The following is a 27515-nucleotide window of genomic DNA, read 5'->3' as shown; positions in this document are numbered from 1 at the left end:
CGATAACACTAACTGGGAAAGTTCTGGAGTCCTAGCTTTAGTTCAGCCCACATCATTTTTTTTTTTTTTTTTAAAGATAATTTTTTTGGGTTTTTTCCACCTTTAATGTTGACAGGACAGCTAGGTGAGAAAGGGAGGAAGACATGCAGGAAATCGTCACAGGTCAGACTCAAACCCTGGACCTCTGCATCAAGGCATAAACCTCCAAGTATATGTGCGCCTGCTCTATCCACTGACCCAACCCGGCCACACAAGGCCATGTTTTTTTTTTAACCATCTTATCATCCTGTTTCATCTTATTTGATATCATTTCAGAACCTATCAGTATTATTTATTTTACATGATTCACACACACCTACACCTACATTAGCCTACAATGTTTTGGTAGGATCATGAAGATTTATTTCTAAAGGTAGGGTAATTGAGTTGAATTGTTATTTTCAAACAAGGAAAGCATGGTTCCTGGATCCACAACAAAGGAACAAAGGTGCATCATAGTATAGTATGTCAAAAAAAGGTGATATAAAGTCAGTCAAAAGTCATAATATAGGGGTGTGTGGGTAGCTCACCTAGTAGAGTGTGCACACCATGTACTGAGACTCAGTCCTTATAACAGCAGCTGTGGGTTCAGTTCCAACCTGCAGCATATCCTTCTCTCATTACATTATAGTTTGTCATAAAAAGTTATAAAAAGTCATAGTATATGTCATAGAATGTGTTATAATTAACTCTAATTAGGCAGAACAGGGATAGAAAGTGAACTAAGTGTCGGGAGTCTTCTTTGCTCAGCTGTCGACATTGCAGGGCTTTCTAGTGATAGATAGATAGATAGATAGATAGATAGACAGATATATGGTGATCTCTCTCAGCACTATCAACATGCTCGGCACCATTTACAGGAACAGCAACTCCAGGCAAACTGCAATATGCCTCTGGGGCCACAAGGTGGAGCCAAATAACCACAAACTAATGCACAGTCTGCTGAGGAGGTGAAGGATCATTTGAAAGTGCTCATATCATGCTCATTTTCAGGTTCAAAATTGTATTTAGAGGTTATATCAGAATAGATTTACATGGTTTCATTTTCAAAAATCACCATATTTTTGTTGTACTGCACATTGCTGCAGCTCCTCTTTTCACCCTGTGTGTTGAGCTCTCTGTTTTAGCTACAGAGTGAGACATCTCACTTCTGTTCCATCTTTGTTGGGAGTCGCACATGCTCAGTAGCTAGATAAGGACTACTAGCCAGTCAGAAGCAGAGTATGAGGGCGTGCCCTGACAGTACCTAGGTAAGGACTACTAGCCAGTCAGAAGCAGAGTATGAGGGCGTGCCCTGACAGTACCTAGGTAAGGACTACTAGCCAGTCAGAAGCAGAGTATGAGGGCGTGCCCTGACAGTACCTAGGTAAGGACTACTAGCCAGTCAGAAGCAGAGTATGAGGGCGGCAAAGGAAGGACAGTCACTGTTTACTTCATTAATGTGTTTACTGTGTTCATGGACTGAGGACGGGACGAGGATTCAGCAGAATCTTAACCAGTGGATTCGGTATTCGGCCGAACCCCAAAAATCTGGATTCGGTGCATCCCTAATGACGACAAAATGAATTGTCAAAAATAAAAACTGGGCTGTTTTTCATTGATTGTTGGTTTGATTTTGACATCAGAAACGGGGTTGTTTCCGTTTTCGGTTTGAAACAAATAACACACATACGTATTTTTCAATTTCTAATTAAAAATGAAAAACTAATAATTCAATAATACTCGGATACTGTATCCACCCCGCCATCATTTACATTTAAAAGGGTTGTAAATCCACTTTCTTTTCAACTGTGCTGCTCCTGTTTTTGGAAGCTGCTCGTCTCTTCACTACGACCAGACGACTTGGACTTTACTGAACGTCTTGCAGTCCATCCACTCGACCAGACTGATTTGCCAGCAGTTATTCACATCCACGTATTTGAGTCTCTTGCTCCGTTGCATTATGCTTTTCACTGTAACCATCGTCACATCCGTCCGCGGCAGCTCGACGTGTCGAAGCCGTCCAAGTGGCACGCGAGGTGAGTCTGCGGAATCTGCGAAGAGATGCGCATCCGAGTCCGATCTGCGTAGTACGTCGTTTAAAACGCAGTCCAGAGGGCAGGGCAGGGAGACCAGCGACAGCTTCTCCAGGAGAGGAGAACCAGTCAGGAGACACTTGAGCGCCCTCTTCAGGGACATCCAGGACACGACGGGCTTCATTTGGCTGTGCTCGTAGGAGAAACTTCAGAGAAGAGAGACAACAAGCAGAGGATTACTTTAAAGGTCCCATATTACGCTCATTTTCAGGTTCATACTTGCATTTTGGGCTTCTACTAGAACATATTTACATGCTTTAATGTTAAAAATACACTATTTTTCCCTGGTCTAAAGTCAATAACGCAGCATTTCATTGTTATTTTAACAGAGCATTAGTAAAATGCTCCTAGGCTCGTGCACAGCGCGCACACACTATGCTTGTTACACACACACAGGGACGCACAGCAGCACACACACATGCAGAAGATTACTAATACAAATATTACGGTGCAAATCCTCCATCATAACAGCAATGCTCCAAGGTCCAAACGCGCCTGGCTTTTAAAGGGAATGGGAGATGACCTCTGATTGGTTTATTGCATGTTACGCCCAAAACACACCTCTGATTAATGGTGCTGTAGGTAAGATTGTGAAGATCCAGAAATTTTAACATAGACAACTTCTCAGTCCCTCCCCCCTTACCGCTAAAGGCCAAAACGGTCTCCTAAGCCCCTCCCCCCACAAAGAAGAATGAATGCGTGTGCATGAGCAGTGATTGACACGCAGTTAGACACCCCCCCGGCCCTGACTGGTGCATCTGAACAGGGAGCTGTGGATTTTTGCATATAGTTCTACTCAAACATAGGGTCAGTTTCAGCAAATATGACAGAAAGTTAGTTTTATAAGGCTTACCTACTGCATGTTTAATGAAGACACTAAGTACAACCCTTTTGAACCATGCGCCTGGTGCACGGACCCTTTTTTCCGCCGTCAAACTAGCAAAAGTGGATTTGGACACGCCCTAAACGCACTTGCACCAGGCGCTTCACATCGTGTGCTCAGATCGTTAAAATAGGGTCTCTGTCTCTGTCTGAAACACTCCGTTTAAGCACCTGTCTCTTTAAGACTGATGTTTTAAGAGACTTAAGACTCCAGGAACATAGGGCTGTAGGAACATAGGGCTGTAGGAACATAGGGCTGTAGGAACATAGGGCTGTAGGAACATAGGGCTGTGGGAACATAGGGCTATGGGAACATAGGGCTATAGGACCATAGGGCTGTAGGAACATAGGGCTGTGGGAACATAGGGCTATAGGACCATAGGGCTGTAGGAACATAGGGCTGTAGGAACATAGGGCTGTGGGAACATAGGGCTGTGGGACCATAGGGCTGTAGGAACATAGGGCTGTAGGAACATAGGGCTGTAGGAACATAGGGCTATAGGAACATAGGGCTGTAGGGAACATAGGGCTGTAGGAACATAGGGCTGTAGGGAACATAGGGCTATGGGAACATAGGGCTGTGGGAACATAGGGCTATAGGAACATAGGGCTGTGGGAACATAGGGCTGTAGGGACCATAGGGCTGTAGGGAACATAGGGCTGTAGGAACATAGGGCTATAGGGAACATAGGGCTGTAGGGAACATAGGGCTATAGGAACATAGGGCTGTAGGAACATAGGGCTGTAGGAACATAGGGCTATAGGACCATAGGGCTGTAGGAACATAGGGCTGTGGGAACATAGGGCTGTGGGAACATAGGGCTATAGGACCATAGGGCTGTAGGAACATAGGGCTGTAGGAACATAGGGCTGTGGGAACATAGGGCTGTGGGAACATAGGGCTATAGGACCATAGGGCTGTGGGAACATAGGCACACTCCCCAAAAAAGACTCCAATTGTGATCATGGCCTTACTGGAGTGTGAGCGAGCAGAGGTTAGGCAGCTGAGGAAGATCCCGATCATCGTCCCGCTGATCGTCCTCGTCTTCTTCGTCCTGTAGGCCGGTGGGAGGCTCAGCGGAGATGAGCAGGTCTCGGAGTCTGGGACACCCCTTGATGGCCTCCAGTAGAGGCGTGCGAGGGCTGGTTCTCACCCCCTGCAGCGTGAGAGAGACCAAAGAGGAGCCTGCAATGTCCACGGCAGGAAGTAGATCCAGCAGAGGGCCGGGGAAGTGCACGGAGAGGTTCTGCAGCTGGCCGGCCCACGCCCGGAGGCCAGCGGCCAACAGAGAGCCCTGGCTCCCTCCTCTGGTGTATACATCCTCCTCAACGTTCACAGATACAGAGCAAATGTTTGGACACGCACGACTTAAACTGTCCAGAGACTCACATGATAAGCCCTTGACGTCCTTCAGGCGCAGAATCAGGCATTCATCACCTGACGAAACTCTGCCTTGCAGTTTTTCCTCCGCTTGGTTCTGAGAACAACTTGGCCCTTCATCTCTACTCGCATCTCCCTCAGTCTCACAACCATACCCATTCAACAATATTCTCTCCTCCTCCTCCTCCTCTTGTTCATCCTCATCTTCTTCCCCTGCTGCTGCTCCTTCTCTCTTTTCCCTTGATCTGTCCGAGCCCTGCCTGTGCCTCCACTCCCTCCACACCTCTGCCAGCCGGGGAACTCTTTCTCTGTCACTGAACTTGTCCGTGTGTCCGAAGCGTCTGTGCTGGATGAGACAGCAGGCCTGCACCAGGCCCTCCAGCTCCACTGTGTCCAGGCAGGGCAGAGAGAGAAGGAGGTAGGCCGCAGCTGCCACAGCGTCTCCCTCTTCTTTCCCAAACCCAATATCCAGAGCCAGCAGGCTGCTGAGGGGCAGAGCAGGCAGCGGCGCAGAGCAAGAAGAGGAAACCAAAGATCGCGGTGGCGTAGACGGACAGCCAGAGAACGGAAAGGAAGTCCCGCCTCCGAGAGGAAGTAGCGCAGCAGGGGACAGGAAGGGACAGTGAGATATGTTCAGATGGCGCAGAAAACGACAGCGCTGGGCAATTGTTCTGATTACATAGCTGTCACACGGTGTACCAGCGAGGGAGAGCGAGCGCAGGGCAGGGAGACAGCAGAGTGTTTCAGACAGCAGCTTGGAGGGAAGCTGCTGGGCTCCAGACAGGTCCAGACTCCACAGACCCTGGGACAAAAAGGAGGAAATATAAAGACAGTAAAGGTGCAGTAGGTAAGACTTATAAAAGTAACTTTCTGTCATATTTTCTGAAACTGACCCTATGTTCGAGTAGAACTTCATGAAGCAGGTCATTAAAAAATAAATCCATCTCCTCTGGCTCCACCTACAGCCTGTAGTGAGATTTGCAAAAATCTACCGCTCCCTGTTCAGATGCACCAATCAGGGCCAGGGGGGGATGTCTAACTGTTCAGATGCACCAATCAGGGCCAGGGGGGGGGGTGTCTAACTACGAGTCAATCACTGCTTATGCACATGTATTCATTCTCCCTTGTGGGGGGAGGGGCTTACGAGACCGTTTTGGGCTTTAGCGGAAAGGGGGGAGGGACTGAGAAGTTGTTGATGTTCAAATGTTTTGGCTAAGTCCTGGATCTTCACAATCCTACCTACAGCACCTTTAAGGAAGTATAGGTCAGACACAAGTAGGGCTGCAACTAACTATTATTATCTTGATGAATCGATTACTTGTTGGTAGTTAAATCGATTAATTTAGCATTTGCAGCTCTAGACACAAAATATCTAAAGAAACGAGAGCTGCTGAGATTAATCGATTAGTTGCCAACTATTAAATTAATCACTATTTTGATAATCGATGAATCGGTTTGAGTCATTTTTTATGAAACGAGGTAAAACTTCTCTGATTCCAGCTTGTTAAATGTGAATATTTTCTAGTTTCTTCTCTCCTCTGTGACATTAATGTAGGCCCAATAGTTTCTGTGATCACAGAACCATGGACAGAATCACAAAACTGAGACATTAAAAAAGCTGTGAGACAGATTCCATATGGCCCTACATGAAGTCAGTGCTAAAAGCTAATATAGTTTCCAATCGAGCCGCCCCACTGTAACTGTAGTTTAAAAAACGACTTAAAAATACATTAAACAATAATCGTCATTGGCTTAGGCACTGCGAGCCCCTGGGCTTGCAATACACTGGGGGAAACCCTGAGATTATTACCTCTTCTGAAGAGTCCATTACGTTTTGTTAATCCTCCGTGTTGGTGGTGCACGATCACGCTCTCTCCACAACGCATACCTCCTATGGCGCCATTTTGATGCTAACAAGCCATCACCTCCCGTTAGCATCCCATTGACTGCCATTCATTTTGACGACACTTTGACACTTTACATCTGAAGCGTTTAAAGACTATTTGTCCATTGTTTATTTCTAAAGAAACACGACAATGTATAAAAGGCTCCATTACCTTGTATCTCACGTTATGGCTCCGTTTTTGTAAAAATAGGCTAACGATTGTGTCATAACCACGAGACTTACTGTCGCACAGTAGAGGAGTTACCGTATAGTACAGGAGAAGCTCTCAGGCAGTTTGGACTTCCATTAGCTGTTTAAGTTTAATTACTAATGTTAACTATCATTTTAGTGATCAATAATTAGCCTGTGTCTATGTTATCTCCTTACATATACCTACGCTCTCCGTCTCTGCTAGATTGGGAATGATTGAAATTCCTCTTGGCACAGCTACCAGAAGACTTCCAACTTTCACGGCACATTTACGTCGTCTCTCTCAGTTGGAGGCTGCTCAGTAACGCTCAGCCATCACCGGAAAAGTGCTTCTAATATCCTTCACTGGTCTCCGTCCAGAGACACGGGATCTGTTGGTCCGTTTATTTTACCATCTATGGCGATCACTAGGGAGACTTGTTTCATGCGGACAGTGTTGTCATTACTTAGAATTCCTCATGGGGGAGACAGAAACTACGCACTGTAGCTTTAAGAGAAGTGATCCAGCATCTGTGCCGCTATATCTGACCTGGCAACGTGCAGTGATGTGGGCACAGAGAGCGGAGGTGACCAGACCGGGACACTTTCCCAGAGACAGGCCACGGAGTTGGGGGACCAGCAGGAGGTGCAGAGCTGCCCGCGACATCTGCTTTCTGCTGCACAGCAGCCGCGTCAGCTCCTCGACCAGCGCAGCCGCTACATGGAAAGTACCGGAGAGAAAGGGAGACAGACGGACAGACAGGGGAGACGTAGCAGCAGGGTTAGAAGTAGTGTTGCACGATATATTGCGATATCGATTTTAATTTCGATATTTTTAAACATATGTAAATTTATAAGTTATGGGAAAACGCATCAAAATAGATTAATAACAAATAACACAAGTTTTCTTACAACACAAGATTTATTTCAACTGACGGTCATATTGGACTGGTACAACATCAGTAAATAAATAAGGACCATGTCTACAGAACAGGCCTTGTTCTACTGGTGGGACAGTATAAAATAAATAAAGATAACAGGACACAACTCTTTCGCTTCTCTGATTCGTTCCATTTTGTTGTCTCTATCTGATCTGTTTCCTCACTTACGCTGCCACTCTGTTGAAATATGCACACACGTGGTACATAGGGTTTGTCACGTAGTGGACCCGTGCGCTGACGTGTACTAACAGGCGTGCAGGTGGCACGGTAACTGGCCAATGAAATGATGATCATTATAGCGTTTCAAGCGGTCTCTAAATCAAACACAACTAAGCCACACAGCCAACGGACGGGACGCAGCGCTCCACAAAATAAACTAAATATTGCATACTTATCGCGACACTTCCGATATAATATTGCGCAACGTGATATCGGCAGCGGTGAAACAAGCTACAATGTAAGCTAATTTGGGCAACTGTCCAGCTTGTATTTACATTCTCAAAAGTGCTCGTTTTGTCTGACAGACTCAGATTATTATTCTAAGTGTCTGACAACATTATGGAAAGGATTTCTAAGGAGGTCGACCTTTCTGTTAAAGAGTAAGATCCTTTTTTTAAACATAAAAACATTTGCGAAATTGCGTTCGCGAAACCCACCAGACTCCATGTAAATAAACAGTAATTTTAGCATCGTAAAATATTAGGGCTGTCAGCATTAACGCGTTAATCGCGATGCAATTAAGGGCCAAGCATAAAGCGTATTAATCGCATGCCGCCATTTATTAATTTATTTTCACTTCACTCGGCTTTGCGTCGTGCCTAACAGGCTACTATTTTGCCGTACTTTCTCATAACATCCTGCTGCTGCAGGAATAGCAACGCCGATTTCGGCGCCCCATTCTGGTGCCACTGATATGCCTGCACTTCTCTCTGATGCTCTGAAACAGACGTTACAGGCAACAGAAACATTGCTGCACGTGACGCTAGTTAACACTATACTTGACAGCAGCTAACGTTAGCCTACCGCTAGCTAGTTAACACTATACTTGACAGCAGCTAACGTTAGCCTACCGCTAGCTAGTTAACACTATACTCGACAGCAGCTAACGTTAGCCTACCGCTAGCTAGTAGCTGGATTAAACACGGTTAAAATGCTGACAGCTAACGCTAAACGTTGTAAAGTTTGTCTGTATTTCACTGTAGAGGATTCAACACCGGGATGTAACAATCTGCAGCTGCTGTTGTCGGAAAAACACAGACGGTGCGTTCAATGAAACTGGTAATTTACAGCCTTGTGGTGCATTCAAAGTTGTTGTTAAATGCCCTTTTCCCATCTGGTGGTTGTTTTTGTCATTCAACAGCTATTTACTAGTGAAATAAGTTATTGTTATAGTGATTACATTATGACATGGCCTTAGCAATAAACAAGCCGTTCTTTAATGTCACCGACTGTTTAGTACCCTTCTTTTTTTTAACTTTCTTAAAAAGTATCGGTTCAGGCACCGTTAAGGCACCGGTACCGTTTTAAAAGTACCGCTTTAGCACCGGTATCCAAACCAAACAATACCCAACCCTAATATTGACTCTAGATTCATGTGTGTGACTAGATTAATTATATAATAAACAAATACTAATCTTAAAATCCAGTTCATGAAGTCATTTTCTTTGCATTCATTTGATTCCCAATCAAGATCCTCTGGTAAGAACGGCTTTCCATTGTTAATATGGACTTAAAACTGTTCTGAAATGCAAAATAATAGAATTTTAATCATGTGATAAAACATGCGATTAATCGCGATTAAGAAAATGTAATCGTTTGACAGCCCTAAAAAATACATTTCATTCAAAGTTGACAGAAACAAAATAAAACTTTGAAAAGCCATTTTGAGTCATCTTTCCAGTTTTCCAACCATCACAACTCTAGTTTTGGTTGAAATAAACACATAGTTTAGTGATTTACATGTGAAAATATGTTGGCTCTATACACGCTAAAAGTATTGCTTTTTTAAATGGAGTCTGGTGGGTTTAACGCTAGCGACTTCAGAGCTGTTTCTGGTTAAACAGAAAGGTCTATCTCTGTAGGGATCCTTTCCATAATGTTGTCAGACACTTTGAATATTAATCTGAGCCTGTCAGCGGCAAAAACAGAACTTTTAGTGGACGAAAACTGATGCTGAATATTTGCCCCATAGGGTTACATTGCAGCCCCGTCTCTGGCTGCCGGTCACAGTGTTCACGCTTAATACTGGACCAATGTCAAAGATTGCTGTTCCCATCAGTCACTTACACACAAAAACATAGGAACACATAGGAAAAAAACGGTAGTTACCCTTTAAGCAAAAAATAAATATACAGTAAGATACGAAAATTGATAAAAGGTTTCTTCCCATTAATAAAACGTTTTGCTCGTCATGTTTCAGATAAGTCAGCAAGTTGAGCACCAAAATCCCAAATCGTTCCAGAGTTTGCGATACGTTGTTGTGCATTTTTCAACTCAGACACATGTTTTTCCGATGTGTCCGACACCCCATGAACGCAGCAATAGCTTAGTTGTGACAACACAACCGTACCGAAGTCCCAACGGCTCGTTTAAAGACTTTTTAACGAAGTTTCTGAGCTGTGTGCATTTCTCTGTACGTTGAGCGTTTAGATACTTTCACCGTATTTATAAAGCACCTCGACCTGCTTTATAATAAACAAAGAGAAAGGAAACCTCACGTTTTACATACGGAGCTCTAAGAAAAACATCTGCACCCTTTACTTAACCTCGGACTCTCTGTATTTTCACGTCCACATGGTTAAAGGACGTTACCTACATTTTGAAAGTTGTCTGTCTCACACTCACGCAGTAGGTTGAAAGGGCCCATGATGTATCTGAATGAATAATGATCCAGGTAGTTATCGGCATAGTCCTTCGCCCACACTTCCGTCATGTTGTCTGCGAGGCTCAGCAGACACAGCCGTGTCAACGACAGGACGGAGACATCTTCATCCGTCTTCATCCACTCCCTACTCCTCGTCCTCCTCTGCCCGGGCCGAGCCTTCGCCTCCCCACGTTCACCCGAAGCCCGAAAAAGAGGCATTTCCAAACAGGAAGTGGAGTCTGAATCTGTGTGATGGGGAGGTGTCTCCTTTTCTATGGAGGGCTAAGTATAACAGGATAGAAGAGAGAAGTAAAAAAACATATTTATGATACCAAAATTATGTTTACTTTTTCAGATTTTCTCCTACAATATGCTATATTTTCGCCACCGTACTTATGTGCCAGCTGACAGCGACATATAAAGCTATAATAAGAAAACAACGACGGTATCAACAAATGATGATGCAGATGCACGTAAATGCCCGACGACAACGAAGGGGGCCTGTGGTGTGGGAACGAGAGCGCTCCAAACTGTTCTGGATGGAAACATAGCTCATGAATCTAGAGTCGGCATTCTAGAGGAGCGACTCCAGAGTCTTACCCCTCAGTCACATTAGCTACAAGAGACAGCGAAAAAGCGACAGGCTGCCATTCATTTTCAATGGGAGTGGCCGTTTGCCAGCGACAAGCGACGAGCAGAGTGGTTCCCTGCACCGCGCAGCTTAGTTTAGATGTAGACAGTCACAGAGGACAGAGTAACGTGAGGAAAATTCCACAACAGATAGCAGTCGTCATAAGTCGTCACGAGGTTTACCAGTTTACCAGTAAGCGCGACATTTAGTCCCACAGCAGTGACCAGTGCTAGTTTGAGTCTTTTAGCTCATAGCTTTAGCGGCAGACTGTTGTACGTCCCGCTGTTGGAATCCTCTACAGTGAAATACAGTCACACTACACCGTTTAGCTGTCAGCATTTTAGCTGTGTTTTATCCAGTTACTACTGTAGCTAACGGTAGGCTAACGTTAGCTGCTGTGTAACGTGTTATTAGTGTTTACGGGACATGCAGCGATGTTTCTGTTTCCTCTAATGTCTGTTTTGGAGCATCAGAGCGCAACGCAGACATTTAAGTGGCACCGTAATCCGCGTTGCTATTTCGTACGGTAGATACCGGGCACCGGATTTTAACATGCGCCGTTAACGGAACAGAACATTGTGTTGCCTGTATCTTTTCACGGCAAACGCGCATGTTTGGAAAGGCATACTCCTTCATAGTATCCTTCAACAAAGTAGGAATGTAGCACAATATGGATGTGAAAGCAGTTATAATTAGCCTATGTGACAATAACATTTGTTTTGGTTAAAATCAACAAATAATCGTGATAATTAATCGTGATCAATATATTGATCAAAATAATCGTGATTATCATTTTGGCCATAATCGTGCAGCCCTAGCTTCAGAACATCGTATTTCTGTATATATCTGATATGTTTGGCATTTTATCTCATATATTTTGTTACCCCGATCAAGAAATAAATACTTTTAAATCCCAAAACATCGTTCTTGTGACTTGACAATACCTCTGAAGTGACTTGTAAGACCTTTTGCAGATACTATAGGCAATAGCACGCTACTATCCATGCAGAAGCATCACCGTGTCAAACGTTCACAAGGCATTTGATTTGTTGACAGGACATTTAGTCATAATATTTCATATTTCATCATTCATACCTATATCTATGGGTCTATCCACAAAGTAAACAGAGGGGACGTGCTTGAAGGTAGTACCAGAGAATTTCTATTTACTTTTGCCAAGCAACCAGGAGTAGGCTAGGCACGCCCAGGAACGCCCATCAAGCGAGTCGGCTGTCTTTTGTAGCTAATGTGACTATATGGGTCACTATAGAGCTCAACAGTCCCGCCCACAGCGGGTTCCGGAAGTAAAAATACAATGCAATGTCTCCATTGACATTTGCAGTATAAGCCATAAAATCATAACCGTCGATGGTAGACTTAAAACCAGCTTGCTTACATGACTAAGCGATTGTATATGCTCATGTAGACGCCACAAATCCTGGGGCATTACCCTTGTTTAGAGATAAATGTCTTTTATTCGCGATGTCTTGGATAAGTACTTCGTTACCCACAATCCTGAACAATCCCACAGTGATGCCTCTGATTGGTGGAGCTCATGCTGGTGAGGAGGGGGGGGGGTGTCAGTACCCGATCTGTGCTGCCTGCACGATCCGTCACGAGGATTTACGACACTGCACTTATCACGATCTGTTCCACGCTTCTGACGTTAGCCTCTTCCGGGAAGCTAACGTTAGTTTAGCTAACAGCTAATTCGGCTAACCGCTAGCTGACAGCTTGATTCAGTCTAAAATAACGTTAACTCAAACTTAACACTGGGTACAGCTGTCTACAGCTGACGTAACAGCTGTTATATATGTTAACGGTTATTTTCAGGTTTTATTTTGAGGGTCTTTTAAAGTTATTACATGCTGTCTCAGCTAGCGGTTAGCTGAATTAGCTGTTAGCTAAACTAACGTTAGCTTCCTTTGTTCAGTGGTGCGCGGTGGTTTATGGGAGGAGTAGTTCCTTCGCTCTGAGATGACGATGTGTACACAGTGTACCTTTGACTTTTTGGGGATTTTCTGTTAGTTTTTTTACTCAAAATGATACGTTGTATGCGTATGAGTCACGTCCCACCTGGTTAGCCTAAGGCACGGTCTAAAACCCTTTATATACGGATTTTCCCAGACGTCAATGGGAGAAATGACGGGAAATTTACTTCCGGAACCCAAGGTCTCTCAGAGGAGGGGCGGGACTGTTGAGCTCTATAGAGGGTTTTCACGGCGCGTCATCAGGCCCGAAGTCGCCATGTTGGAGGTACTCCGCATCACAACAAAGCACAGGAACTGAAGTATATCTATATATATATATATATATATAATATCGTGCCTTTTTTGTGGTCCAAGTCCTTCCATGCCTTTGCATCTTGGACGTGTTTTGATGAGCTTTTCTGTTGTTTAGACATAAAGTATTAAAGCATCCAAAGTGCACAATACTCCATTACTCCATTCAGTTGTTTACACCGAGTGCCTCCAATATGGCCGCGCATCCAGGTTACCGCCCAGAACGTGACATTGGTGAAAACCCTCTATTTGCTCCGAAGATTATCACCATCACTCTCTCACTTGCTCCACCACACACTCTCCACGCGCGCGCGCGCGCGCGCGCACACACACACACACACACACACACACACACACACACACACACACGTTACGTAGGCTACGGCGAAAGTTCTGCGTGGAGCCTCCGTAGAACCATAAATCAAGCTTAAGACCCACCTGCACCCACCTGTACTTCGATGTTTTCTACGTCCAGTAGAAAAGTAGTTCCAGTAGTTCTCTTAATACATCCATGCACTAATCCAGTAAGAAAGAAAGAAGCTACGGATGTAAAGCAAAAGTAAAAACCTTTGCACTATGACTCACAGCAACACTTCCTCACTGGATCATCAAGGAGTATTACAGCCCTGCTTTTGATCTCTCAGGTACTATTTCTTAGGCTGTGAGGGTTGGCTGTTGTTCTCACTCCTAAATCACACACACACCATCACTGGCCACACATTACCAATCTATATATGTTGATCATTTGATTTCTGAAGCGGCGGTGTCCAGCCAGATGGGTAATGCCTTCCTGAAAGATATTACATAGGGCAAAACTCCCTCGTGCCTCGTCCCTCGTTTCCCAGGATAGCGAAGGAATGTCCCTCAGTACTCTGCCACTGATTGGTTAACCATGATGTTCTTCCACTAACCCAAACCAATCATACTCCTCATGCAGAAAGACAAACGAGTATTAGCCAATCAGAGAAAGAGTAGGGCGGGTCATGTCTTCACCATCCTAGGAAACGCATATTTGCGTCCCCATATATAATACATTGGCGCTTGTTTATGAAGACTTGCACATTTTGATTCCTGACTAGACCTCTATATAAGACTGGTGTAGAAGGTATTTTCATTTAATTTAAGTGCTTGGATGTTTGTCATGGAGGATTTTGTTTTATATCAGCTGAATATCTTTGGACTTTGGACAGACAAGACATTTAAAGACTTTTTCCACATTTTTCTGACATGTTATGGACCAAAAGATTAATTAATCGATAATAATAAGTTGCGGCCCTACACATGGGCGTAACTTTGGGTTCAACATTGGGGGGGAAAAAAATCCGAAAAAGAGACAAAAACGTTCAACGTCAAAAACGTCAAACGTCAAAAGGCTTCAAATATCAGAAGAGGCGCAAAAAGCTTTGAAAAAAGGCGACGAAAATCGTTTAAAACACGAATAGAAATGTGAATGGATTATTGTGTGTGTGTGTGTGTGTGTGTGTGTGTGTGTGTCTGTGCGTGTGTGTGTGTCTGTGTGTCTGTCTGTGTGTGTGTGTGTGTGTGTGTGTGTGTGTGTGTGTGTGTGTGTGTCTGTGCTGTGTCTGTGTGTGTGTGTGTGTGTCTGTGTGTGTGTCACACAAACATAAATGGAAATGTGAATGGATTATCGTGTGTGTGTGTGTGTGTGTGTGTGTGTGTGTGTGTGTGTGTGTGTGTGTGTGTGTGTGTGTGTGTGTGTGTGTGTGTGTGTGTGCGTGCTTGCGTGCGTGCGTGCGTGCGTGTGTGTGTCTGTGTGTGCGTGTGTGTGTGTCTGTGTGTGTGTGTGTGTGTGTGTCTGTGTGTGCGTGTGTGTGTGTGCGTGCGCGTGCTTGCATGCGTGCGTGTGTGTGTGTGTGTCTGTGTGTGCGTGTGTGTCTGTCTGTGTGTGTGTGTGTGTGTGTGTCTGTCTGTGTGTGTGTGTGTGTGTGTGTCTGTGTGTCTGTCTGTGTGTGTGTGTGTGTGTGTGTGTGTCTGTGTCTGTCTGTGTGTGTCAGACCGGATTAGAGCGCCAATTTCGGTTCCTCATTTCGTTTCCACTTAATGTGTCGACTGAAATATTTTCCCTCCATCACTCCGAAACGGACGTAAAAAATCACACTTTCTCTGTAGTCTACCGTTAGCTAGCTACCGTAAATATAGGCTACTTTTAAAATGCCATATTTTCCCTCTGGGCTCACCGTAACGGACGTAAAAGCATATTATATTAACCGTTCACTGCACGTGATCGCTAGTAAACATATTACACTTTCTCTGTAGTCTATCGTTAGCTAGCTAGCTTTTAGGGCATTTAAAATGCCTAAAGCAAAGTGGTTGAAAGTGTGGCTGTATTTCACAGCCAAGGATTCAAGAGCCTTTCTTTGATGTCATTTTTCAGTTTTTCAAGAATCAGTTTAGGAATCGGAAACGTAAAAATCCAAACGATACCCAACCCTAATCGTGAATCGGTTAAAAATCAACATAAATGTGTAAAGATTACAAACAGTTGAGATAGAAAATGAATCACGATGCAGTTTGTAAACATCCTAGGGCGTAATCTACTTTAGATTGCACTTTGTTTGGGAAATAATGTGTTATTTAGGGATGTAACAATACACTCAACTCACTATTCATAACACGTAACTCGAGCTGTGAGCCTTATATTCATAATTGCACGTGGTTGGAAAATGAAGATGGCCGAGTGCTGCACCTTTTGTCTCTCACGTTACCTTCATTAACTTCTCATCTTACATCAGACACTACGAGTCTTCGCACACACAACAACAAGGCGAAGAACAATGGCAAACCACAATCAGGCAGCGGAGGAATGTAACAGGTACTTTTACTCTGCTATTGTGCTTGAGCACAATTTTGAGGTACTTTTTAACACTAAGACCAAGAAAGTGGATCACGTGACTCCAGTTCTGAAGTCTTTGCACTGGCTTCCTGTGCCTCAAAGAACTGATTTCAATTGATTTTCAAATACTTCTGCTGGTTTATAAATCACTAAACGGTTTAGGGCCAAAATACATTTCTAATATGCTACTACACTACGAACCACCCAGACCTCTCAGGTGTTCTGGGACAGGACTGCTCTCTGTCCCCAGAGTCAGAACTAAACAGGGGGAAGCAGCTTTCAGTTTTTACGCTCCACATATCTGGAACAAACTCCCAGAATACTGCAGGTCCGCCGCAACTCAGTTCTTTTAAATCAAGGCTGAAGACCTTTCTTTTTGATGTTGCCTTTCTTTAAATAACTGTTCATTTCTTATACTGAAGTTGCATTGTTGAAACTGCATGGAAATCTACATAAGCATATAAAGAGAAATTAAAAAGTAAGACCGGTGGGACCGGCCCGTTCTGGGAACGGCAAGGATTGCGGGTGGATTACGTGTCTAGAGCAACGGCTTATACATTGTCCATACTAGCAGCCTAAAATCTCGTATTTGATCTGCTTTTATATTTTTAACTGTTTTTAACAGCTCTTTAATGTTTAATTTCTTATACTGCACTGTCACTTTTATTCTTGTATTTTAATTGTTTTCATGTAAAGCTCCTGTTGCTGAGATGCGCTGTACAAATAAAGCTGCCTTGCCTTGCCTTACTTTTACTCAGCTACCTTTAAAGGTAAATATTCCATTACACGTGTTTGGCGGTAGTTATGTAACGATGCATCGTGAATCAGTTTAAAAATGGATATAAGGGACCGTTCGGTATTTATGGAATGGACCACCGGAGGAAAATAGGGGAGGGTCATGTCTTTTTATTTTTTGTTGAGGGGAGGGTCATCCAACATTTGGCAGGAGGAGCACTGCCCCCCTGGTGGCTCAAATGGGTAATTGCATTGTTTAAAAAATGAGTGGAATAATTACGTCTGGCATGACCAGATATTTTATAAATATCTTAAAGTGCCCATATTATGCTCATTTTCAGGTTCATAGTTGTATTTTAAGGTTGTACCAGAATAGGGTTACATGGTTTCATTTTCAAAAAACACCATATTTTATTGTACAGCACAGCTCTCTCTCACTGCTGCAGATCCTCTTTTCAGCTGGTCTCTGTTTTAGCTACAGAGTGAGACCTCTTTTCTTCTTCTTCTTCTGTACTATCTTTGATTGCACATGTGCAGTAGCTCAGATGTAGATCATGTCAGCTAGCTAGCTCCATAGACAGTAAAAGAAAGGCTGTTTCTCCAACTTTGGTCAGTTACAAGGCAGGATTAGCTGGGAGACTTCTAAATGAGGGCGCACATGGAAGTAGTTCTTTTGTAGATTATTTGTGAACTTGTGTGTGTTGTAGCAGTGCTTGAGAATGAGGTAGCATGCTAGCGTTAGCATTAACGTTAGCATGCTAACGCTAATGCTACAAGCTAATGGTTGCGGTTAGCCAGCTCGTTTGTGACGTCACAAGCCGTGCCGATTTTGAACAGCTCACCCGGAGACTGAAGGCAGGACACATTCAGAAACCGGATCTCACTCAGAACAGCATGGATGGATTCTTTTCAAAGTTTGTATGCGTGTGGAAGCACCAGAGACACAAAAGAACACCCCAAATCCCAGAAAAAGTGTTTTTTTCATAATATGGGCACTTTAAAGTCTACTTAAGCTCTGTCTTTTGTTGTCTGTTGTCTGTCCCTTGTCTGTCTTAAATGCTCTGCTTTAAGTAGTAATTGCACTTTATGTAAAGTCTATAATGCGTGTGCACTAAATGTAGCCTTGAATGCCGTTTTAACACTATATACAGTGTATATGGTTGAAATGACAATAAAACCCACTTGACTTGACTTGTTTTGCAGTTTGTAGAAATAAAGGAATATTGTTCAGTCATTTGTCTGCAGCTCATTCTGGAGAAAATATCTGGAGAAAATCGTATCGAGTAGTGAGTTGAGTGTATTGTTACATCCCTACCCTGCATCCTGGGTTACGATCCTTGATCAGTAGCTGCTCGTTACATAACTGCACACAAACAATAGACTTGTGGTATATTCTTTATTTCAATCTTCCATGATGTGACATATCAAAGAGTACAAATAGCACCTTTAAACTTTAACATTTGGTGTCACAGAGTGATATGTTTGTGATAAAAACTGACTATATTTCAGTAAAAACAACTAAACGTGTCTTAAATACATTCTCAAAACAAACACATATTCAGAAATCAGTCCATTTCATTTCCCTTCATGTCCCGACATTCATAAGACAGTTTGTAAAGGTAACATAAATACATAGCCTAAGATAATCTAATTTGGATGGCGTTTAAAATCAACAATCTCAGTAGAAATGCATCGCATTCTCATGAACGGGGTCGTATGATATCGTACGAAAACGTATGCACAACAATCTGTATAATATCCTACAAAAATTACGGTCACGTGACGATTAGCGGTCTTTACAGTTAAATTAAGCCGACAAAAGATGACTATGTGTGTGTCTGTGTGTGTACAGAGCACCGTGAGGTGACGGCTGTTGCTAGTTGAACTTAGCCAACAAAAAGTGAGCGTCACGCGTTGACAGTTAAGTTTAGACACCAAAATGACTAGTGAAGATTAGAAAAAAGATTGCAGTTTGGATTAAAACGCTCTCGGGACACAAACGTGCTTTTCCTGGGTGAATGTCTCGTGCTTTCCACGGGACGCAAACTGCGTTCCTCAGCTTGAAAGCGCTGTGTTTTATAGGTACAGTGCTTTACTTTTTGCTGCTATATGTACAAATGGTTCATGAGAACAGCCTGAAAAATGTAGTAAAAGTTTAAAATGATGAGTAATTCTAAGGTTAGTATAACAAAACTATATGAAAAGGCACCTGGTTAAGTGTAATTTCACTTTCTACTGAATCAAATCAGGATGTAGATTTTGAGGTAAAGTATTAGCACTACGGTGGCCCTGAAGGACAAAACAGACACAAAACGGCATTTCACAAAAACACAATAGCATAATAACAGAGAAAACAAAACGACATTTCACATTTTTTTGTCGTGTTTATCTATATGTCATTGTGTTTTTGTAAAATGATATTGTGTTATTATGAAATGCCGTTGTGTTTTGTCCTCCAGGGCCACCGTATTTACCAGCTAAAGCGTTATTTATGCTTCTGCGTAAAATCTACGCCGTGGCTGCGTACGTAGGTACGTGGAGACACGGACCCTACGCCGTAGCCTGACGTGCACCTCTCGAAAAACCTAACTACATGTGGTAGCGTTGCATTTCCCCCCCGACTCATTTCCTGGTTCTCCTTCTCCATAAACAACATGAAATCAAGGAGAGGGTTAACTTCTCCTGCTACAGTCAGTAAGCACAGGGGAGACACTTTGTTTCTCTCACTATGACCGTAGAGTTACTACTCTCTCTAAAGGTAATCCCAGTCACTCTCTCACTTTCTCCCTCGCTCTCCCACACACACACACACACACACACGCCGGCTCGACGCACACACCAACGCACAAGTATAAACTTCAGGCCACTTACGTAGGCCACAAATAAACAGCAGACAGTCCTACTGTATAACTGGAATGGTAACTCTTTAACTTCATCTTTTGTATCACAAGTTCTGCAATCTGATGTAGATTAGAAACTGAGTCATCCTGAAACGAAGAGAGAATACTATAAAAAATACTTTTGTGCCATGGTCGTTTTTAAACATTTGAGTGGAGTGTACAGTGTAAAAACTGACTGAGCTACGATTATAACTCAAGTCAACCGCTGTCTTCTGATTATGAGGCATTTTCTAGCTACACAACCCTGAAAATAGATCACCGAGCTGAGCAGCTTGAGCAGCTTTATGTCACCGGCGCAAAGTCCTACGTTAATATGTCCCCTAACTTTACAGAGGACTGTCCAGTTAAAATATATACAGAGGCAACACAACGTGATATCAACGTAAAATGGAAAATATACTGCCGTCACCAGGGGCAGAGCCAAGCGTTGTAAACATTCGGGGCTCAGCCCAAACCTAGGGGGGGAGTGGGGGAGTCTGGGGGCATCCTCCATTCACAGATAGATCAATAGAATATAGTTTATTCATCCCCACGGGGAAACTTACATTTCCATACACAACACAACAATGAATTATATATAATAAGACCAGTGTACTTAAGTAGAGTTTACACGTATCTGTACTTTACTTCGTTATTTATATTTCTTGAACCTTTTACTTTTACTTCACTACATTTCCTAAATAAAATGTATACTTTTCACTCCGACACATTTCCCCTCAGCATCTTTGTTACTCCTTACTTCCCAGAAATGTTTTGGTACGTCGAAGTGAAAGATTCTTCCTCACAAAAAAAAAGATTTTTTTTTTTCTCTTTGTTGGAGTCAGACTTTGGATTTGATGTTTAAGGTGTGTAAACCTTCTGTTTAGTCTACCTGTATGTTGTATGTGAAACCTGACTCCTGCTACCGCTCCACTCCTGCAGTACACCGAACCAAAACCACCACCACTGGACCCCGTCACTAACCGGCCTACTGGCTCTCTCTCTGACGGACCCACTCCTTCCATTCACCTGACCTGTTCTCCACCCCGGAAACCTGGACCCCACCCCACCCCCCAGAAACCTTGAGTACTTTAAATAAAACCTGTTAAATTGACACTCCTGGCTCTGCGTGTGTCTGCTTTTGGGTTCTGGTCATCATTCAAACCTAACACCTTGCTCAGCTCCTGGCCATCACCATTAGCTAGTTTAAAAAAGTCTACAACAATGTGCACATGAACATAAACAGTGACTTGTTAATCAGCGAAGGGTTAGGGTTCATGAATATGTTGAACAATTGCAATGCTAATAAGTCCCTTATTTCCTGTTATAAATTCCCTTTAAAGACTTAAAGAACAGACTGACTTCGAACTCAGCTGACCCCAGTCTTGTGTGTCCCTGACTGAACCTCAATAAAAGACTCTTATGGTGATGATTCATTTCCTACTTATTTGTCTTAGCTTACATCTACACTATGTTTTCATTTTTAAGCGGCGTTTTGAGACAAAAATGATCTCCGTCCACACAACAGTTTAAGCTCCAGTAGCAGAACTAATCTCTGTCCATATTACCACGTCTGACAACACATATCACATGACCGTTCACACACACTGGGCATGTGCGTGCCCAGTGTGAACAGGAAGCAGATTGTCTGACGTTACTCTGCGGTTGAAAATCATGGATGTAGAAGTTAAAAAATACAGAAAATACTTTTGGAGAAAGAACGGTGAAAAGTAAGAGCAGGGAGTTATTATCTTGGAGCGAGGACGAGGTGGAACTGTTACTGAAAGGTCTGGAAGCTACCTAACAGATAAGACTGACTGACGTGCGTCATCGTTTCCAAAGGTCTCCGTTTGTGTCCGTCCAGACTACAAAACAACCCCGGAGTTTTTAAACCAAAACGGGGGCAGCAGAGTTTCCAAATGTCTCCGTTTTAGGGGCTCGGAAACAGAGCTATCAAGTAACGAATCTACTGATCGCTGTGGATTACTTTTTTTCCGTGTCATTGGATTGTGGCAAAATGCAGATCTTTTTTCTCAACGTGTCTTAACGTTTTATGGTGAGATTGGACAGACTGGAGGTCCAACACTGATTGTTCACCGTTACATTTTAGTTGTGTCCCGCGTCCCACCACCGTCTGTCTGTGTTAAGGGCGGATTGTTAAATTGTTACAATGTAATTTAAAATCTGCTTTAAAAATAAACATACCGTATTTTTCGGACTATAAGTCACACTTTTTTTCATACTTTGGCTGGTCCTGCGACTTATAGTCAGGTGCGACTTATATATCAAAATATATATAATGTAACATGTTATAAATGTTATTTCATGCTGAAAACATTACCGTCTACAGCCGCGAGAGGCGCTCTAGGCTTGTGACGACTATATGCTGCTCCTAAAGACAACTGAGAAAGAAAAGAAGCTGCAGGCGACTGCAGGTAGTAAAACACGCAGCCGGAAACGGTCATCGAGCAGCAGAACGAGAGTTTGGAGTGAGAGAGAAACTTGTGAGGGACTGGAGAAAAGGTTAGTCTTACTGCAATGAAGAAAACAAAGAAAGCTAGTCGCGCTGAAATCCAGATGGCCAGAGCTGGAGGAAGGAGTCCACAGATGGGTGCTTGAACAACGTGCTGCTGGGAGAGGCTCGTCAACAGAGCTGTTACGTTACGTTAACGTAGAGGACACCTACCGTATTCAGCCCCTTGTTCTGGGGGCTGTTGGGTAGTTTAATAACTGTTAATGTGTTACGTTAACATAGAGGACACCTACCGTATTCAGCCCCTTGTTCTGGGGGCTGTTGGGTAGTTTAATAACTTGCCTTTCCAGATTAAATGTCTGGTCTTGGTCTTGGATTTTGTGAAATAAAGTTCTAAATAAATGCGACTTATAGTCCAGTGCGACTTATGTTTTTTTCCTCTTCATGACGCATTTTTTGACTGATGCGACTTATACTCCGGAGCGACTTATAGTCCAGAAAATACGGTATATGTTTATTTAGCATGTTTGTTTTGTCCATATGTGCTCGTGCTGTGTTCCCCAAGTGGTAGGCCAGGTATTTTTTTACCCCACCTGGCTCGAAAGTCAAACTCCGCCTATGGGTGGACGCGAGGAGTAAACGTAGCAAAAGATATTCATTTTTAAACCAAAACCTAGTAGTGTAGATGAAGCCTTCTTATACTTTTACTTCATAACACCTCACACTACGTTAATCAAACACATCCACATGAACCTGACTGACTAACACACCTCACATCCAAATGTATGTCTTAGTTTATATTCTTTGTTCTAATAAATAATTTATATTGTTTGGCTTTTTGTGTGCCGGTTGTACAGTAGGGCATTTCCAGCTGATTCTTCTTTTGCTGCACGTTTTGTATGATGTATTTTGGGAGTTAAAAACCTCTTCGAGCTGACTTTCCCGGAGCAGAGGGTCCACAGGGAGTGACTTAGTAAAAGAACGGATGAAAAGATGTTGAGCTGGGATGTGGAGGGAGGAAGAGAGAGATGGACAGGAAAGGTGAAGGTCTAAGTGGAGTCAGGTCAGGACCCAGCACCGTTAACACACGTGGAAGCGATGTTTAAACTGGGGGGGAATGGTACCACCTTCCTCCCGGCCACAAACACCTCCGCTATGTTACGATCATCACCTGTCGAACAGTAACGGTCATAAAGTAAATGGTGAGAGGCACATTAAATCCAGTTCAGACCAAAGATTCACGACGAGACAAGGTGAAACTTGCAACGCGCCGATCTGCAGCTTTCTGAAACCTGCCAGTTTACACCAATCCGGTGTATCATCTCCATAGAAACGTCTCTCTGTACTTCCATCCTAACTTCTGACTTTCATCTGTCTGGTAGTGACATTCACTGTTAATTTATTTAGTTATTTTTCTGTGGCTGTAGTTTTGTTTTATGTATGAAATGTTTGTTCTAGTTGGACAATTAAAGGTGCCGTAGGTAGGATTGTGAAGATCCAGGACTTGAAATTTGAACATCAACAACTTCTCAGTCCCTCCCCCCTTTCTGCTAAAGCCCAAAATGGTCTCCTAAGCCCCTCCCCCCACAAGGGAGAGCTGTGCACAATAGAACGCGTGTGAAAAGGGGGGAAGGGGAGGAAACCTATCTGCAGCTCGTGCACGGGGAAGGGGGAGGGGAGGACGCTATGAAATGCGTGTGCCTGAGCATGCTCATAGACACGCAGTTAGACACCCCCCCCTGGCTCTGATTGGTGCATCTGAACAGGGAGCTGTGGATTTTTGCAAATCACACTACAGGCTGTAGGTGGTGCCAGAGGAGCCAGATTCTTTTTTAAAATGACCTGCTTCATGTAGTTCTACTGGAACAAAGGGTCAGTTTCAGCAAATATGACAGAAAGTTAGTTGTGTAAGGCTTACCTACTGCACCTTTAATGGGTTACACTATTGTGTTGTGGCCGCTGTAATATGTTTTCTTTATTTTGTGTATAGTATGCAGAGTACGCTGTCTGTGGACATTGGACTGGAAGCTGTTTATGAAATTACTTTTGTATTGGTGTCATGTAATTCTGTGTGGGATGGGCCGCTTACTGGCATGACACGTAAATAAAATATATCATATCATTTATAGCGTCTTAAAATATGAATGAGGATAGAGATAGTAAGATACTTGCTGCAGTCACATTTCTAGTAGAGATGAAACGGCGAAAACTGATTCGCTGCTTTGTTCTAACGCTGCTCGCTCTCTTCAGTCACTCTCTAGCTCGCTCCACCACATACCGCGCTTGTGGGGCCCAAAACTCTGCAATTTCAACCCGCTGACAGTTAAATGTATTATGGATCATTTTTATTTCTATAGTTTGTAGCTGACTTTACCAGCTGACTTCTCTATTGGCTGTGAAACAGATAACGTCCATTACGTTCTAAGGCTACGTTTACACCGCTACGTTTTGGTTTTTAAGTCTGAGTCTTGTGCCAAAAGCATGTAAATGTAACCTAAAACCAGCATCTGGAGACTCGACCAGCTGAGTCGCAGCGACATCATCAGCTGGTTTGAGTCGAGCTGAGACGGGCCGGTTCAGACCGGTTTCATCTTGTCGCGAATCTTTGGTCAACTGGAACTGGGCTTCAGAGTCTGAAACTTTGGACTATTAAACTGAAATTGACACTCACCCAAATTCAAGAATTTTTCCAAAATAACCTGAAATTGAAGTGATGATAAATTAGCATGAAACTGAAATCAAATGTTGTGCTTTTATTAATTAGTGTAGAAATGTGTGCACATTCATTAAGCCCTACTACGAACCTTTGGTCCCTCACACTGGATCATGTCGATGGGTCCGCCAGCAGCAGCTACGTTCACCCTCAGGGCGTCAAAGTCTTTGCCAACTTCAAAGTTTCCCGTCTGGTCATCCAGGGACAAAGCTGCAGACAAAACGCATCATAAAAGAAACTGTTGTGTTCTTGCCCCTCCTTTAAAATTGTAATCTTGTTCCCACGGCTACTTGTGTGTCGAATCAGGCATTTCTGCTGCAGAGAAAGAGACATCAGCTAGACTCAATGCTACATTTGTTTCTGAGTTTTGTGTCCTGAGTTATAACCACAGACTGTAAAAATAATGAACGTAGCTTCCGGGTCTAAAAAGTGAAGCCAATGGTGAAGCTCCTTAAAGCTGCATTCTCTCTGACTTCCAGCAGGGGGCGACTCCACTGGCTCCAAAAAGAAGTCTGTTTCTATAGAAGTCTATGAGAAAATGAGTCTACTTCTCACTTGATGTATTACCCGAGTAAACATTTTCATAATGACTATATGGTCTCAATCGCTAGTTTCAAGTCTTCTTCAACACAGCATGATGTTCATTTAGTAAATGATGGTCCCATTTATTTTAAAATAGACGATAAAGCAGGGGATGCTTTAAGACCTGTCAATCAGCACAGAGGCTTAGCGATGCTAACCATGCTAACTCCGTGGACATTAACATAGACCTCAACTTGTTTTTGGCTGTTGTCCGTGTTTTCATCTTAAACTTTGACCCTCTCACTGTGTGTTTTCACTTTATCAAAGTTAACTGGAACACTTTGGTCGCCTAAAAAAACATTATCCCAACCAACTAGCTAGCCAGCTACAGCTAGCGTTGGTCTGTTCTGCCGTAGAAGCAGATAAATGGCTCCAGTATGTAGAGGTCCGCGTTTAGCTTAGCACGGCGCCATTGTAACCATGAACAACACTAGCTTGGCCGCATCATCCTACCCAGCTCCACCCTCTGGTCAACAATCATCATGTCTGGTCGGAAAAACCAAGACGGTGACGGCCAGATCGACAAGCTCGAGGCTTCAAAACGGCAACCAATGGGTGACGTCACTGCTGCTACGTCCATTAGCTTTACAGTTTTTTTTTATCTTACCATGGCTTCCTCCCAGTGTGGCCAGTCTGAAAACCTCCTCAAACGTGAGCGTTTCGTATTCTGGATCCTGGATCGTCAGGACTTTGGATGTGTCCAGAGCTCGTCTCACAGCGTCCAGCATGGAGGCCGAGTAGCCACCCGCCACATCTGACACCACGAACACAGACACCGGATGGGTCAAATGAATACGGGATGGAAAGGATGCATACAGACATGTGCAAACATTCACAAACATGTATTGTGGATAGGCAAAAAAGCATCATTTCAAATTTTCCTATTTCTATGCCCATTATCTTGTGCCCACAGAATAATAGCTCCTCGAGCTATTATTCTGTGGGCACAAGATAATTAAGGCGTGGGAACAAGATAATTAAAGTCATGGCCATTAAAAAATCATTATTTATTCACATTTACGAAAGCTGGAATCAGAGATTTTTTTACTCAAACCGATTAATCGATTATCAAAATAGTTGCCGATTGATTTAACCGTTGACAACTAATCCATTAATCGAAAATCTCTGCAGCTCTGCTCTGCTCTCACCTGTTCCCAGCCCCAACTTCACTTTGTGTTTCAGGACGTTGCGGACGTCCAACATGCCGCTGCACAACCTGAGAAGATAAAGAGAGAGACTGAGATGATAACGTTTCATCTGTTGCAAATCTTTTGCATTCAGGCATTTATAAAGCAGTGTTATACTTTATTGCTTAAAGTGCTCATATTATGCTCATTTTCAGGTTCATAATTGTATTTAGAGGTCATATCAGAATAGGTTTACATGGTTTCATTTTCAAAAAACACCATATTTATGTTGTACTGCACATTGCTGCAGCTCCTCTTTTCACCCTGTGTGTTGAGCTCTCTGTTTCCATCTTTGTTGGGAGTCGCACATGAGCAGTAGCTAGGTAAAGACTACTAGCCAGTCAGAAGCAGAGTATGAGGGCATGCCCTGACAGCACCTAGGTAAGGACTACTAGCCAGTCAGAAGCAGAGTATGAGGGCGTGCCCTGACAGTAGCTAGGTAAGGACTACTAGCCAGTCAGAAGCAGAGTATGAGGGCGTGCCATGCTAGTAGCTAGGCGAGCATTATACCGTGTGTTACAAAGTGACCACGTTTGTCTCTGAAGTAAAGGCTGGACTACAATAGAGCTGTTTGGAGCAGTTTGTGAACAGTGTTTTCTGTTGGAGATGGTAAGTCCCTTTGGGGGGGACTTTGGGCTTTTTCACTTTGTAAACCTATAACGTGCACAAAAAATATATAAGATATATAACACAATAAAGGAAAGGGGAAACGCCAAAAAGCATAATATGAGCACTTTAACTGCTATTGTATTGTAAAACTGTGTCATGAGACTTCACAGCGTTTTGGTCACATATATTCTTGAGGAAGTATCAGAGACTTACGAGATGTTGGAATTGGGACAGTGAGACAAAGAGGCTCCTGTCTCTCTGAACAGAGCCAACTCTGCATCAGTGAGGTAGCAGCCATGGGCCATCACCGTCTGC

The 27515-nt window shown here is 43.3% G+C and overlaps 2 protein-coding genes across 4 annotated transcripts in view; both read right to left on the bottom strand.

Annotated features, from left to right (window-relative positions):
* Nucleotides 1–3: 3 nt before the first annotated feature.
* On the bottom strand, nt 4–13983 carry LOC144518737 (uncharacterized). 3 transcript variants are annotated; one of them, XR_013502025.1, is made up of 6 exons: nt 13617–13983; nt 10237–10537; nt 7002–7168; nt 3972–5179; nt 1402–2260; nt 4–1227 (listed from the first exon to the last, which is right to left on the bottom strand). XR_013502025.1 is itself a non-coding variant. In XM_078251631.1 (5 exons), exons 2-5 carry the CDS (start codon nt 10472–10474, stop codon nt 1867–1869), a joined length of 2007 nt encoding a protein of 668 aa, XP_078107757.1. In that variant the 5' UTR covers nt 10475–10537; nt 13617–13983; the 3' UTR covers nt 4–1866. The 3 variants fall into 3 exon arrangements, 2 of the variants coding, with proteins under 2 accessions (XP_078107757.1, XP_078107758.1); XM_078251631.1 differs by having other exon boundaries at nt 4–2260; XM_078251632.1 differs by lacking the exon at nt 13617–13983 and having other exon boundaries at nt 4–2260; nt 10208–10290.
* Nucleotides 13984–18138: 4155 nt separating this feature from the next.
* gda (guanine deaminase) overlaps nt 18139–27515 on the bottom strand; it is a 31460-nt gene continuing 22083 nt past the window's right edge. The window contains exons 9-14 of the mRNA XM_078251630.1: nt 27414–27511; nt 26553–26620; nt 26012–26158; nt 24914–25032; nt 24781–24808; nt 18139–23280 (exon numbers count right to left, since the gene is read on the bottom strand). Of these exons, the coding sequence (XP_078107756.1) occupies nt 23174–23280; nt 24781–24808; nt 24914–25032; nt 26012–26158; nt 26553–26620; nt 27414–27511 (567 nt within the window). The 3' untranslated portion in view covers nt 18139–23173. The remainder of the gene's footprint in view (nt 23281–24780; nt 24809–24913; nt 25033–26011; nt 26159–26552; nt 26621–27413; nt 27512–27515) is intronic.

This window comes from Sander vitreus, chromosome 5 (assembly GCF_031162955.1).
Source record: "Sander vitreus isolate 19-12246 chromosome 5, sanVit1, whole genome shotgun sequence".
Taxonomy (NCBI): Eukaryota; Metazoa; Chordata; class Actinopteri; order Perciformes; family Percidae; genus Sander; species Sander vitreus.
Note: the sequence above shows the minus strand (reverse complement) of the source record. Positions and strands in the feature narration are given on the sequence as shown.